The sequence below is a fragment of the Tyto alba genome, unplaced genomic scaffold (genome assembly GCF_018691265.1).
Source record: "Tyto alba isolate M040663 unplaced genomic scaffold, T.alba_DEE_v4.0 Super-Scaffold_46, whole genome shotgun sequence".
Taxonomy (NCBI): domain Eukaryota; kingdom Metazoa; phylum Chordata; class Aves; order Strigiformes; family Tytonidae; genus Tyto; species Tyto alba.
In genome coordinates this window covers 11887013-11901285 of record NW_024881322.1, presented here as the reverse complement: position 1 = coordinate 11901285, position 14273 = coordinate 11887013, and the positions used below count along the sequence as shown (strand labels likewise).

Genomic DNA, 14273 nt, shown 5'->3' with positions numbered 1-14273 from the left:
ACAGTAGTGGGTGTGTATAAAATAATGTTTTTTCAACATCTTAGTTTCTTCTGTTGTTTCTTATTTCAGTAGGTCTTGATACACCACTTCTGAAGCATGTCACGTCCTTCATTTAGGCAAGAGTATTGTGTCATGAAATGGTTTTGTCACAACCCTTCCTTTTTTCATTATAAATACTGTAGAAATCTCTCTTTTGTGCTTCAGCTTCTGTAAGTCCATGATAACCCTCTGATTCCACCCCTACAGTGGTGCTATGAGGAAGTTTCTACAAGCCAAGAAGTTTTTACAGCTCTCCAGCATGATCTCCACACCCTCATCTTCTGCCGTTTGCTTCATGGCGGGGGGGAAAGGTGACTTCAGAAGAGGGTTCATGCTGGGTCATTGGTATAAATGCTGCTCTCAAGAGAGAACCTTTCAGTGCTCATCTAAATAGCCCAGCAGTCTTGCTGAGCACATTGTGTACTTCGAGCATAAAATGCTGCTGAGTTTCTTAAAGTGGGCAGACCTCAGCGTGGATGTCCAAATGAGAAAATAGATGCTATCAAAATGAATGTTAGTGACAGGGTCTTACAAAGTGTTTAGTAGATTCTGAAAATGTCGTGTCCTGTTGGCATGGCTAATAGTTTTTTTGAGAAAATGTGTTACTGTACGGCAAATAAGAGTGTGTTTTCATATGTTAATGAAATACTGGAGAACTGATATCTGAAGTGATCATAATAAATGTCCGGGAGGCTGTTATGTTTAAGAAGTACTTCCATTACCTTCTTTGACTCTTACCACAGCTGAAAATCAAAGCGCTTAAGATGTAGGCGTCCATTCTGAGCTCTTGCTTTAGATTTCTATTTGGAAAACAGTAATCAGAATTTTACATGATTAAATTTGGCATCTCTTATCTGTTGTCTGCTCTTCAGAGTTAACATCTCACTATAAGATGAAATAATAATAATAATAATTATTATTACTATTATCGTTAATACTCTTCATTGTTTTGATGACTGAAGAAGTTCATTGGCAAGCAGGTAACAGTCTGTAAGTGAATTACAGTAACAGGTTTCATATACTTCATATCTTTCATTCTCTGTAATAGAAAATTATTTTGGAATAGGTTCTATATTTCATGTTTAAGCTAATGTTTTAGGTTTTTTTTTGAGAACATCCTTTGAACCAATTTCATTGTTGTTTGGAAATGGTATTTAGCAAAATCATTTTGACAGTGAAAAATTTCTTTCAGAAAACTATTAAGAATTGGCAGCCTTGAGGAATTGGTTCCATGATCAGAATGATAAATTTTTGATTGTACTTTTTTCCTTGTAGAGTAAATTAAAAAAAGATACTGTGTTAGACTTGGTAGTCACTGTGAAACCCCTTAAAAATCTGGGTCATTGTTCTTTGTGTTAGTACTTAGATTCTTGAACTTGGATTTATCTGTGTGGTGTTTTCCATTTCTTACTCCTCACAAGCCTCTAAAATCTTCACCTCTATTTTATTAAAAAGAAGAAAAAAGAATTTGCTGTCATTCATACATTTTTAGGTAGTTAAGGAAGCAAAAAACGAAAACAGATTTTCAGAAGAAGTACCTGCCTGTTCTAATATGTTGGTGTTGACTGTCTTTAGATGATAGCTATGATATTATTCCTTAAGTCTCAATAAGCAGAATAATTTGGTAGAATGCTCATATTGCATTTAACTTGCTTCTTGTGTAACTGGTGTCTTTTCATAGAGCTACAGAACTGTGAATCCATGTATTAGTCTGAATTTATAATAAAACATTTTAATTGTTATTTTACTTTCTTCCTAGAATATTTTCTTTCTTGGACATAGTTACTTTGTGTCGATGTGCACAAGTTTCCAAGGTATGTATTTCCACTGGGGTTTTTTGTTGTTCTTTGGGGTTTTATTCTCTTAATTACATGCAAATCATGGGCTTTAGGGCAATCCGCTTCCTATCCAAAAAAACTCAAATAGTTCTCTCAGTCTCTTTGTTTATTAAAACAAATGAACAGTGGGTCCAGTTTTGCATTCAGATGTGGACTTAGTTGCTGTGTACTGAAGTTCTGTTTAAAGGCTATGGAAAAGATACCCAGTTGTGTATGCTCTATATCTGGAGAAAGGATTAAGCTCAGTTTGGCATGATGGCATTTGCTTTTTATAAAGCATATGGCTATATAACATTATTTTTCAGACACATTTTCTGCTTAAAAATTCCATGTAGTTCAGTTAATGTGCACCACGTGTCTAAGTAGTACATCCATCATTTGCTTGCCAAGTACAAAAGGTGTTAAGTAGATGGACTACTAGTAGAGGATAAAGGCACACAGAAGATAATAGAGAAAGCATGCTAAGTAAGCTTTTACATTTAGCTCATCTTGATTTTTTTTTTCTCGAGTTAAAATGAATAATATTCTGTTCCTACATCAAGTGTGTACAATAAAGTGCATCTTTTTACAACAGGAAGGAATTTTTTTATGTCATGCTTTTCTTCCTTCTCTTAATGAGGATAGGGTTTTATTGTGTTTTTGTTTTAATTGTGGGGTTTTTGTTTGTTTACAATTTTTAATATATAATTAAATGTGTAACTATTTTATTCCTATGCCCACATCACCTTGGTCTGCAGCTTCAGTAAGCTTGATGAGTCAATTAACATCAGGTTTTGGTAGAACCTTCAGCTAAAACCTAGAAAACAATGGAAGAAAACCAAAGTGATTGAATAAATTGCATTTTTTCTCTCAGAATTAACTGTCAGTTGGATGTGGTATTCTTTTTTTCTGTTTTTTCTGAGTATATTTGTGTTTTTCTGGCTTTTTTATTTTGTTTTACTTTGAACAACAATTGCTTCAACCATGAAGGACAATCTCAAACAAGTACATGTAACTTAGCACGTGTAAAGGAAAAGCCTGATCCTAGCAGTGGAAAGTCAGCAGTTTTCTGGAAGATTTCTGTTCCTCTCAGAACAGTAACTAGTGAGGTTGAGGAACTGTGGTTTTATTGGAAAGAATCTCATCTGCAGCTACTTTTTTCTATATGGATCTAGCAAAAGTAACTTAGTAGACAAATTTACAAAAACTTTTTTAAAAATGCAGGGTTAAATCTTGCTGTGTCCATGTATGTACTTTACATTTAATTTCTTGTTTTCTTGTATGTTTAATGGGACTTTGAAGTGTAATCCATTTAGGAGATTTGAGATTAATTTCCACAAATTATGTGTTTGTAACTAGTTTATATTGTATTACTACTATAATCTACAATCACATTTCTTTTTAAAAGATGCTACCTGAAATTCTATCTTTTGTTACATTGGAATTGCTGTGAGGAAAATGGAGGGTACAGGCAGTAGAGGTAATAAATAAACTGTATTTGTTTTCTGTAGGCATGGAATGTTTTAGCTCTGGATGGAAGCAATTGGCAAAGAATAGACCTCTTTAACTTTCAAACGGATATAGAGGTTAGTGTCTTTGGATTTTTTTCATTCCAATGGTGATGTTTGAGAGATTTTGAGTATCCCATAGACTGTGCTTGCATACATATGTTTTAAAGGCTAAAGTGTAACATGATAATACTGTCAAAGGGCAAATTGAAAAGAACTCTGCATTTGCCTTTTTCTATATGGATGAGTATTTCAGTTTTGGTTGCCAGCTATGTATCAGACAATTTGCATTTATCATATACATACAGGGCTCTAGAAATTCAAAGCTGCTCATTTTTAGAGAGCAAAGGTATAAATGGTGCCTCTGGATGGAGTGAGATCCTTGGAATCCCTTCCAGGATCCAGAGGACAATTTTGTTGCTGGTCCCGAGTCTCTCTGTGACGGTGCCATCTCGTGCAAAATGCTCTGTGGACACTTGGCTATAGGACTTGGAGACTGAAACAATAAAATGCTGAACAACTTTTCTTGCCACTGACTTGCCTAGGTTTGATTTGGTGTGTATCTGATTACTGTTTTATGAATGCTTGTTTTATAAGGTTTGAACCTTGCCTGAAATGCAGGTACATGTGGATTAAAGAACTTTTCAGGATATGATGAAAGGATTAGGGCAGTCTTGGCTTCCATAAGGGAAACACATCTGCATTAATGCTATCACAGATGTGCATAACAAAATAAAATATGACGTCTGAAAATGAAGACAGAAATCCACGTGGAAATACAATTCCTTAATTGAATCCGAACTGGTTAATTATTTGTTGTTCGATGATACAAAATAAATGTAGAACACAATCATGAATTTGCTTCTGGATTTTGTTTTATCTTCTTAGTTTTATGAATAAAATCCAGATGGGTTTCATTTGATATAATTTGCTAACCGTGGATCAAACTGTTCCTAAAGCTCTACAGTAATACATAGAGTAAATTTTTTTCACAGATTTCTTAAAATTGTATTGCCAACTCCTCTGCTATACTGATGTTAAACATGAGGATCTTACAGAGGTAGGAGAAAGATTTTGGCATCTGCCTCTGTCTAAATATGTCTAAGAAGACTTGGAGCTTTAATGTCAACGTTTCAGTTGTCTTTAAAAAGGCTTGTGTTTCTTATTTGCTAAGAAATATTAAAACCCCACAGGTCTGTGGTCCTTCTGTTGGTAGGCCTGTTTTGTGTCTGAAAGGTTTCTGCTGTTTAGAATTACAGTATTGGATTTTTATCTTTTCGATATGTTTGTTTTACATTGTACCTAGTGGTGCTGCCCTTTGAGACACTGTGTTTGTAGCATGGGATTCAGGAGAAGGAATGAATTTAAGTTATGATTCCCTTCTTCTACAAGAAGCTATTGTGGTTTGGAGCAATTCAGTTACTTCAGTATATTATATTTAACTACATTTGTAATATAAACCCTTTAAATTTATTCATAAACGTATGTTAAACCAGCAATTATTACATAAAGTAGCTTCGGATAAGATACACTTTCCCATTCAGTGTCTAAGAACTTTTTTTTCTTCAGCTGTTTTAGTAACAATTTTTGCCTATAGATTGAGGACATGTAGAAGCTGCTAATTGTATTTGGCAACTTTTTGCTCAGTTGGACATTGTACTGTTTGGTGATGCTTCACATAGCATCAAGCAGTACTTGATCTGAGAGTACCAAATAATGAAAAATTAGGTTTTGTGAAATTTTCTGTGTAGAAGACCTCCTGTGGTAGAGAATGAAGTCAGGGAGAAAAAAACTATGAAGAAAAGATGTTTCTTTTCTGTCACAAAGATGTGTGAAGATCTCTTGAAGTTAAATGTGCCTAGGATTTCCTGGTGTGTGGAACCAAATGTAAAAAGGGGTAATTTGAAGAGCTCATTTTTTGAGTGACATTTAATTATTCAAACAGCTAAACATATTTGAATGCACTTAAGGGGTCTTTTTCAATATGCTGTTTGTTGGGGTTTTACGTGCTTTAAGAAATAAATGGGTTTGGGAAAACTTAACTCATCATTTGTTTCTATTTTCTTTGAATAACGTGCTAGGGTTTGACTTCTTTCTGCAATGTAGATTGAACTTGCATTATATGTTATTAATTGAAGACTTTATCCTTACAGTAAAGGTATTTTGGCCTCTGCTGAGAAATAATTCTGACTAATCAGAAGGCTTTAAAAAATAGATAATTTTGTTTGTATAATGACTTCCAGTTTGTTTGTTTTGGTGTCAATTCTTCTGAGAGATAAGATAACCAGTGTTACTTATGGACTAAGAAACAAGCTCTGATAAGAAAATATTTTCACATAGTTCTAGCCAGGAGTTTGGTATTAGAGGTGAGTAACAAAATGTAAGAAACATTTTACTGTTTCACTAAAGTTGTTACCATCCTGTATAGAGAGGAGTAAAAACAAACAAACAAACAAATCTATAAATCTATAAAAAAACTATAATTTTGAAAGTGTTTCTTTTTTTTTTTTTTTTAAAAAAAAAAAGGAAGAAAATAAAAGGTGCTGTTAGGTATTAGTCCTGTTTGTTAAATGATCAGTGTTCATTTCTTTTATTTTACTTCCCTAAAGTTAGACGCAGTGTGATTTCTAGTCAGTTTTTGCAGTGGCCACCTGTTTTTTTGCTATTGTATCTTGATTTTCCTACCAAAAAACAACCCCAACCCTAAAAAAAAGGTATATTTTTATTGTAATTTAAATAACGTTTTTGCACAATGGTACTTTCAGATTGAATACTAGAAGTACTGTGCCATTTTTCTTACTCCTAATGTATAGCAAAATGCACTTTCAGGATGTCAGTAAAAACCACTTTGTAGCAAATGAGGGGTCAAGGAGGAAGTTTTGTTTGTAAGCTGTACTTCAGCCTTTGACAGATACAGAGGCATGAAGTCTGTAAGCTTCACAGTGTGAGAAGTTCTCTGGCATTCCCAAGTGTTGTGCACAGGCACCCAACTATAAATCTGACGTTGAAGATGTGGGCTTGGGCAAATCTTCTGGAGGCAACTGAAATGGCTGCTCCCCCCAAGGTGCTGAGCACCTTCCAGTTGCAGAGGTAACCGTCCCCATAGCAGGGACTGTAAAACAGGACTTGCGGAGGCTGTAGTTCAGCGCCGTGCTGGCCTAAGCACGGCTTCGTGGATGAATTAAATTTACGTGCTATAGTAGTAACTGTGATCCTTGAGGAACGGGCAAGCCTCCCATTCCACCTCTGGGGCAGCTCTTCGGTTTCCCTACACATCTGACAAAACTTGAAGATCGTTTTAGGAGTCTTCATGGGTAGGTTTTGCTGAGACAAAAATTTGAGCCATGTGTGATAGACTGAAAAAAAACCAGGAGAGAGAACTAAGGATTGAATGGAATAGCACTTCAATGTGGGTGGAGATTCTCAACAGGTAATTGTTTTTCTCAAAGTAGCAAAAGACATTCAAAGAGGTGTAGTTCTGGTGGGGTATAGCTGGGGCTGGTTTTCACTCCTGGCATTTTGAATTCAGTTAGAATGTTATGTCAGAATAAAACTCAACAAAATCTTCCTTTTATTTGGTTTAAGGGTCGCGTCGTGGAAAACATATCGAAAAGGTGTGGTGGTTTCCTGAGACAACTTAGTCTGAGAGGATGTCTTGGTGTTGGAGATTCCTCTTTAAAGTAAGTAAAGTCCTGGATTGAGACATCACTTATTTCCTAATGTCCGGACGGAAAGCAATTATTGTTACATTTGTTTGGATTTTTAAGTACTGACTAATGACCAAAATGGGTTACTTTAGTACTAAATACCTTAATAACAACTAAAGGAGATGTCAGTTTGAGATCGAAGTATAGCTACTGTTATTTTCAGGAAATGAACTAAGAAATGAGAACTGTGCTTTTCAGAAATGTGTCTTTTTCTTTCGTTAGTATTATGTTGATATCTCTCCATTTTCAGGCAGTTCTAATGTTCTTAGACCTATACTCTGGCATCCTACATATTAATTTCATCTAGATCAGTAGTCATTCAGTTTATTTTCTAGTCTAGACAAGAGGTGACTCTAGCAAAGGGAGGAAAAATAACAACTGATATGATCATGTGCCTACAAAACTGGGAAAGGTCTGGGATGCTCTTCTTGCTCTAATATAAGAACAGGCAGGCAACAGGAACATCTTGGGAGTCTCTATTTAGAGACAGTGGCCCTTCTTTACACAGTATAGAAATTGGACTGTGCAGTTTGTTCCCAGAAGATCATTTGAATCTATATAAGCTTTTTTTATACGCAGACTATTTAGCCAGATTCCTCTGTGGATGTTTCTCTGAGCATTTAAACCCAAAGGTCCTACCTCCACATGAAGGGTCCCTAAGACACAAGTACTGTAGGGCTGAAAGAATATTTCAGGGCAGCCCTGGGGTATGGCTTTTCGCAGTTAGGCTTTCCTCTACTGTCACAGGAGACTGGGCTGGATGGTGTGCAGTCTGGCATAGTGTGGCCATTCTTAGGTGGAAAATATAAGCACAAATAATTTGTTAAGCAGCGGGCATTAAGTCAGTGTCTTGAGACCTTTAGCTCTTTCTAAAATTTATAAGTAAGTCTAATTCACTGATTTTTGTCTTTAGAGTAAGTTCATCCAGCAACTAGTTAAGCAATAGATTGCTTTAGTAACCCAAATGGGCATCCTAGATTCAGACCCGGAGGTCTCCCCAGAGCTTTCCTTGCCTCTCGGCCATGTCCCTAAGGGCTCCATCGTGTGTCTCCACCTTCAGGCAGTCTTGCCTCCTCAGCAGAAAGTGCGTATTACTCCCATCTCCCAGATTACTGGCAACTGCTGTCAAAAAAGAGGTAGCCCCAAGCAGAGGTAACTTTCTGCAGTGCTCCTCCAAGTTCCCAGGGCATTCATGCGCACAGTCCCTGTGTCCTCAGTGGGAAAGGCAACCGCAGAAGTGGAGGAGAGGGGCAAGGCAGGCTCTGAGAGAGGTGGCAACTACCGTGGGGAGGAGGTAGTGGGGAAGGCGATGAAAAGCGTCTGGGAAGAAAGAGTCAGGACAGTAGGTAACAGTTTTGCCCCCAGTAATTCCATTTTCAGATTTGATTTAGGCTCCCAGTTGTGCTTTTTAGGCCGCTGAGGCCTAGGGGACTGCGGAGAGGGTTGTGAATAGAACCAAAAAACCTAAGAGGGTTCAGGTATTAGTGGCACTTGAGAAGAGGGGGGGGAGGCTAGAGATGGGCTATTTTAAAATAATGATATATTTACTAAACAGATGCTTAGAGTAAGTATACAGCAGTTCAGTGTGTAGCATGTGTACATCGTAGGGATGATAGAGCTAGTCATGCTATCAGGTAATAGGACAGGCTTAGCTGAGACCGGCTACCAGAGCGTTACCAGTATTCACGTGTGCATCTGTAACAGCTAACTGGTGCAGGTGGTGGTGGTGTCTGAGGCAGTTCAGGAAAGAAGATGGTTCACCTCTGAAATACAAGCAGATTACATTCCAGTTAACTAATGAACAATAAATGCACGAGCTTTAAGACTTTCAAAACATTAACATGAGAAAGGTGGGATTAGTTTTCAGATACTTGTTCTGAAAGCAACTTTTCCTATCAGGCTTTTTGTGGTGAGTTGTTTCCAGATCCGTTAGTTTTGTGGGTGATATTAATTTCTCTATTTATCCTTCTTCTACGTCGACTTTTGTTTTAAAATAGCCCATTGCCAAAGTAGGTATTGGCTACGCAAGTACTGAATGTTTGTGGCAGCTCTCTCAGGCCATGCCCCGTGCTTGAATCTCAGAGGCAAAGCTTGCCATTCCTCCAGAGTGCAGCACCTTTCCAAGTGATTTGAAGAGTGTCTCGATTGTAAATCTCCCTCCAGTACATGAATTTTGGAATAGCTGTTTTGAGAATTCAAGTGGAAACTCTCACCAGTATAAATGCTTGCTGGGTTTTTTTCCATTGTTTTCAGTCCACGCTGGAGAGCCAGGAAGTTGTTACCGGTTGAATGTGTAGTCGGATCTGTTAACCACGGCAAGCCTCCAGACAAAACTGTTTTTGTGTGTTTCTTCCACCCTGCCAATAAAATCCATGCAGTTGGAGGAAACATGGGCATAAAACCAGTGTTCTGAAATGCAACGCAGCTGTAAATATTACTCTGCAGAGATGAAAAGAAAGTTTATGTATTTCTTCTGGGTAATTAGTATAATGATACATACAATCTTTTAGCAGTATAATAGCTCCAATCATCCTTAGAGTTCATACCCAGTAGTGCACACAGATGCTTTTTAATTTTTAAAATCATAAATAGCTAATTTGCAACCCAGAGGGCTCTCCATTGGCAGTCCGATAGGCTTAGGTCCCACTTCTGTATTGTGCAAGCTACGCTCCTTTTCATCTGATGTGGGAGTGAGCTCCTTAAGACCTACAGAGGCTTCAGTAATGACACGTGCAAAAGCTCTCCCCAGCAGTGTATATTTAATTGATGTGATATTTAAACCTTTCTGGTTATGCCCTTAGTGTTTATAGTTAAGGCGTTTGAAGCAAGTCAGTTCTGGCTTATATGTGTATGACAAACACCTTGCTCAAGTGGCGTTTGAGAGAGGAACAACACTTGGTTTCGGGAGAAACCTGCAATAGAAAAAGGAGAGAGCAACCCTTGAGACAGCTGTATTTGAGGTGTGCTTTGTAATTGCTCTGTGTCTTGAAGATTAAGGTTTTTGACGGAGGTGGAAGGAGGTAGGGGACAGAGCGCACTCTAGTGACTGTATTACAGCTTGTCACATTGTATTAATTCTCCAGCTTTTTGTTGCTGTTTTAGGACCTTTGCACAGAACTGTAGAAACATCGAACACTTAAATCTAAATGGGTGCACAAAAATCACTGACAGGTAAGTCAAAGGGGTTTTTTCTTTGATGGGAAAATTTGAAAAAAGAAGTAGCTGAAGGTATTTTTAGTGTGTCTGCTGTTTTGCAGCACGTGTTACAGTCTTAGCAGATTCTGTTCCAAGCTGAAACATCTGGATCTGACATCTTGCGTAGCCATCACAAACAGCTCTTTGAAAGGCTTAAGGTAAGAAGATTCAGTGGTTTTGTGTTGAAGAAAAGCATTTAAAGAGCTGTTCAGCATTTAATAAAGTTTTTTAAAAAAAATCAGTGCTGAACCTTAATACTGTGTATCAGCACTGACTGTATTCTGTATCTAGGACTTCTTGGGTATAGACTGTCATGTTTGTGTGTGGTCTTTTCTCATGACTTTTCTGTGGAGGCCTGGCACAGTCCACTGGCTATCATTAATTTCTAACAGTGTGTTTAATTTGGGTTTCCCACTGTTATGACTATTTGAAGGCTGGATTTAACTTTATGTATTTTTTTAATTCTCCCAGTGAGGGTTGCAGAAATCTGGAACATTTGAATCTTTCCTGGTGTGATCAGATTACGAAGGATGGTATTGAAGCACTGGTGAAAGGGTGTAGTGGACTAAAAGCTCTATTTCTTAGAGGTTGCACACAGGTACATAACTGCTTGGGTGATCCTTTAGGAATAAAATTTTATTTTGGGTTTTTGAAATCTCCATGAATTAAAAAATACCCTTTTTGTTGTCATCTTTTGTTCAATCTTAGAAGATGTGTACATTCTTTGGGCTGCTTTGCCATGCTTTTAATTTCTTGTTTCTTTTCCTCGGTTCGAATTAATTGCTAAATACAGTTAGAAGATGAAGCATTGAAGCACATTCAGAATCACTGTCATGAACTTGTAATCCTGAATTTGCAATCCTGCACAGTAAGTATTTGAAGCTTCAAAAGATGTATTCTCTGAGACTCATAAACCATTTTTGAATGCTAGTGAAGTAATCTGCTACACACTGAAACACTTAAATAATTCAAATAGTACATCTTTGCAGTTTACAGAATTTTGTGTGGAATAGAGGCTTTAAGCTGGTTATTTTTACAGCCGAGTGTGGATTTGGAGTGTTAGGGTTGGTTTTTTCCCCTCATTACAACTTTTAACTGTAGCAAGCTCTAGAATAATAATTAACTGCAATCATTCAAAAGTCATGAACCGTGTTTGCACTAAACCACACAGTTTCACAGATGTAGTTCTTTTTCTCCCATCCGTTAAGGCCAAACATTTCGGTCTATTCATAATTTTAAGGTTTCTAATTGAGCACAAGCTGTGTTCGGGGCTACATAATTGAAAGTAAAATGTAATAGCATCATAACTGAAGATGATTCAGAACCATGTAGGTAGCAGGAGAAGGGCATGCTTTTTCAATAGTAATGGAGCAACATATTAATATGTAATTAAATGACTGGGAATCATTCATGTACTTTTAATTGTAGTTAGTACACAAGAAGTAGATTGGCTGTATTTTCATATTTGCTTTTTTTTTGTTTCTGATGTGACTTTTTAGGAATGGGAGAGATCTCCTTTTAGGTTTTAGATGTATTTAAGTAATTCTTTGTCTGTAAATAAGCCTTAAAAATACTGAAATAAAATAGAATTCCAGTGTTTCAGTCATGCAGATTTGAATGAACAAGTTAGAATGATTTTTTTTTTTTTTTTTTTTTCTTTTGGAAAGCTTTCTACAGTGTTATTGCTAGAAGGTATCATAAAATCTGCTTGGGCAAAAACTTTCAAATCTGTTTTACACATTACTCCTGAATGAATGTGGCATGGGGCCATTTTTTTTTAAGATTGGGTGAAAATTTTTGGACCTAATAGATTTCTTTAGTGTTGAACGTTTTAGAGTGTTAGGGATTATTAGAAGTTAAATTTAAAAATTTCAGAAATTAAGAACAATATGAATACAATGTTTGAGTTCCCACGAGCCAGATGTTTAGTGAAAGAGAGAACTTTCAGATTTTTCAGTCTGAATTTAGCTGCCCACTGTAGTCGGGCACCAGAAGATAATGGGAATGAAAGGAAGTTCCTTCTTTTGGTCAGAACCACACTTAAATAACTAAAGTCAGTACATAATTTCCTCCCCTTTCAGACTTCCTTTTGCTGTCCTCCTCCTCCAAAGTTCTGTTTCTGTTCTGTTTTACCTGAGACCAATGAGATATATCAAGGCCAGCTTTTTCTGAATATTTTTGTGGAAGACTTTCAAGAGGTCTGATGATAATCAGTTATTATCTCTCCTGCTTAAAGAGAGGCATTGGCATGGAAGTGTACTGGAGTTTTCCCTTGGCCGGTATGTTTGTTGTCATGTAGATATTAAGTACAAGCAAGAAGCCCCTCGTGAGTGAAAGTATTTTTTCCTTTGAATTTTTTGAGTTGATAGTCTGTGCGTCCTACCTAGTTATGTGTGTGTTAGAGCTTTATTTCACTGGAGATGTGTTTTGCTTGCTGTGGCTTAGAAGCCTGCTTCCAGAAGCAGCCAGACTCTTTCACCAAAGGGCTAGCAGGGCTTTTTACACAGCAGGTGGTCTTATTCTTTGTATGATCCACACTTTAATTCTAGTGGCTCTGTTTTATGGACCTTGTAAAATGCCAGGCCAGCTCCAGCAGCTGTGGAATAAACTGATATTAACTCTGGAAACTGCACATCTGAAAGGTACCATCTTTAGAAAAAGATTTTAGAAACTGGGGACTTGCAGGCATGAAACTCGAGGGTTTTGTCCGTCTCCAATAGCAGCATAAAATTTACATAGCCCTTACATCCAGAATAGTTCCTTTTCCCAATAATAGTGTCATGAGTGTTTCTCAAAGGAAACAAAACAGTTCCAGAAGATAATGTCTTTGGAGAGTCAAATCCGGAAATACCTGGTTGATGTTGGACTTCTAATTAAACAAACAAACAAAAAACCCAATGCCCGGAAAACACTGCTTATCTGTAGATGATTCAAATCCTTCTGGATCCACAAAAGGAAGACGAGACTTCTAGAATAATTTTTATTTGACAGAACAAATTGCAAATATCAACTTCTGATATTAGAAAGTGCTGGGTTGGAGGAGGGGCCATAAGGCGATCTCCCTTTGTGCTGAGCTACTGGTATTTCTAATTCTGTTTTCATCTATGAAAGGTAATGTTTGTCCTAACAGCCTCAGAAATATGCTATAGTAGTATTACCGTACTTAGATGACTGGCTTATAGAAGGAATGTGTATTTTCAATTCAAAATACAGTAGAGGTCTTTATTATTTGTGGAAGAGTAACGTTAGGCCAGGAAATAAAATAACCTATTTTGCCATGAAGGATTAGTCATTCAGCAGAAAAATTAAATTCTTGGAGTTTGGGAGTGGGAGGAGGAGAGAATAGTTTTTCCAGAATAGAAGACCTGTAAACAAAATAATATTTGCACACACCCCCAGTAACCTAGTTCCTGTTGCAATTTTGTGTGCAGCTGGATTGGGGCGATTTCTTATAGTTCCTATTTCAGAGAGAGGACTTTTTTATTCATATTCCAAATTTAGAGTTACTTTTTTCAGAATAGTATGAAACAATTGTTAGAAATTAAAAACCCTCTTCTGAGTTTAATCTTTCAGCTAAAGACAAATGCATTGGGTAGGGCAAACCTGGCTTTTACATTTGTCTTCTCTAATGAACAGATTATATATAATAGTTTACCTGTAACTCTTGCTTTGAAAATTATGCAAAGGTGAAGGATTTTTACCCTTGGGTCCCACTGCTCCAGTGCAAAATAGGTAGTTAGCTCTCCTGCTGTCGAGCTTTAAGTTCTCTTTTGCACTGTTCCTGAACTTAGACAGTCGCTGAAACAGAAGACCTGAACTCCACAAACACATAAGCAGCAAGCTATTTCATGCAATAACAACTACAAATTAAAACAACAACAAAAAAAAAATTGTGAAAATTGTAAAGCAAAAGCAAAGCAAAGGAGGAAGACAACAAACAACTTTTCCTCTGTGCTTCAGACTGTCTTTGAGCAGTACTTGATATCTGTGAAAAAATACATAGTCAA

The 14273-nt window shown here is 37.0% G+C and overlaps 1 protein-coding gene across 3 annotated transcripts in view; it reads left to right on the top strand.

Annotated features, from left to right (window-relative positions):
• FBXL2 (F-box and leucine rich repeat protein 2) overlaps positions 1-14273 on the top strand; it is a 56057-nt gene that overhangs the window by 28816 nt on the left and 12968 nt on the right. For 2 of the 3 annotated variants that reach the window (XM_042806569.1, XM_032997436.2), the window contains exons 3-9: positions 1799-1853; positions 3368-3442; positions 6950-7044; positions 10174-10242; positions 10329-10424; positions 10738-10864; positions 11060-11134. In XM_042806569.1, the coding sequence (XP_042662503.1) occupies positions 1799-1853; positions 3368-3442; positions 6950-7044; positions 10174-10242; positions 10329-10424; positions 10738-10864; positions 11060-11134 (592 nt within the window). Of the gene's footprint in view, positions 1-1798; positions 1854-3367; positions 3443-6949; positions 7045-10173; positions 10243-10309; positions 10425-10737; positions 10865-11059; positions 11135-14273 lie in introns of those variants that run through there. The other variant, XM_032997438.2, reaches the window with a different exon arrangement.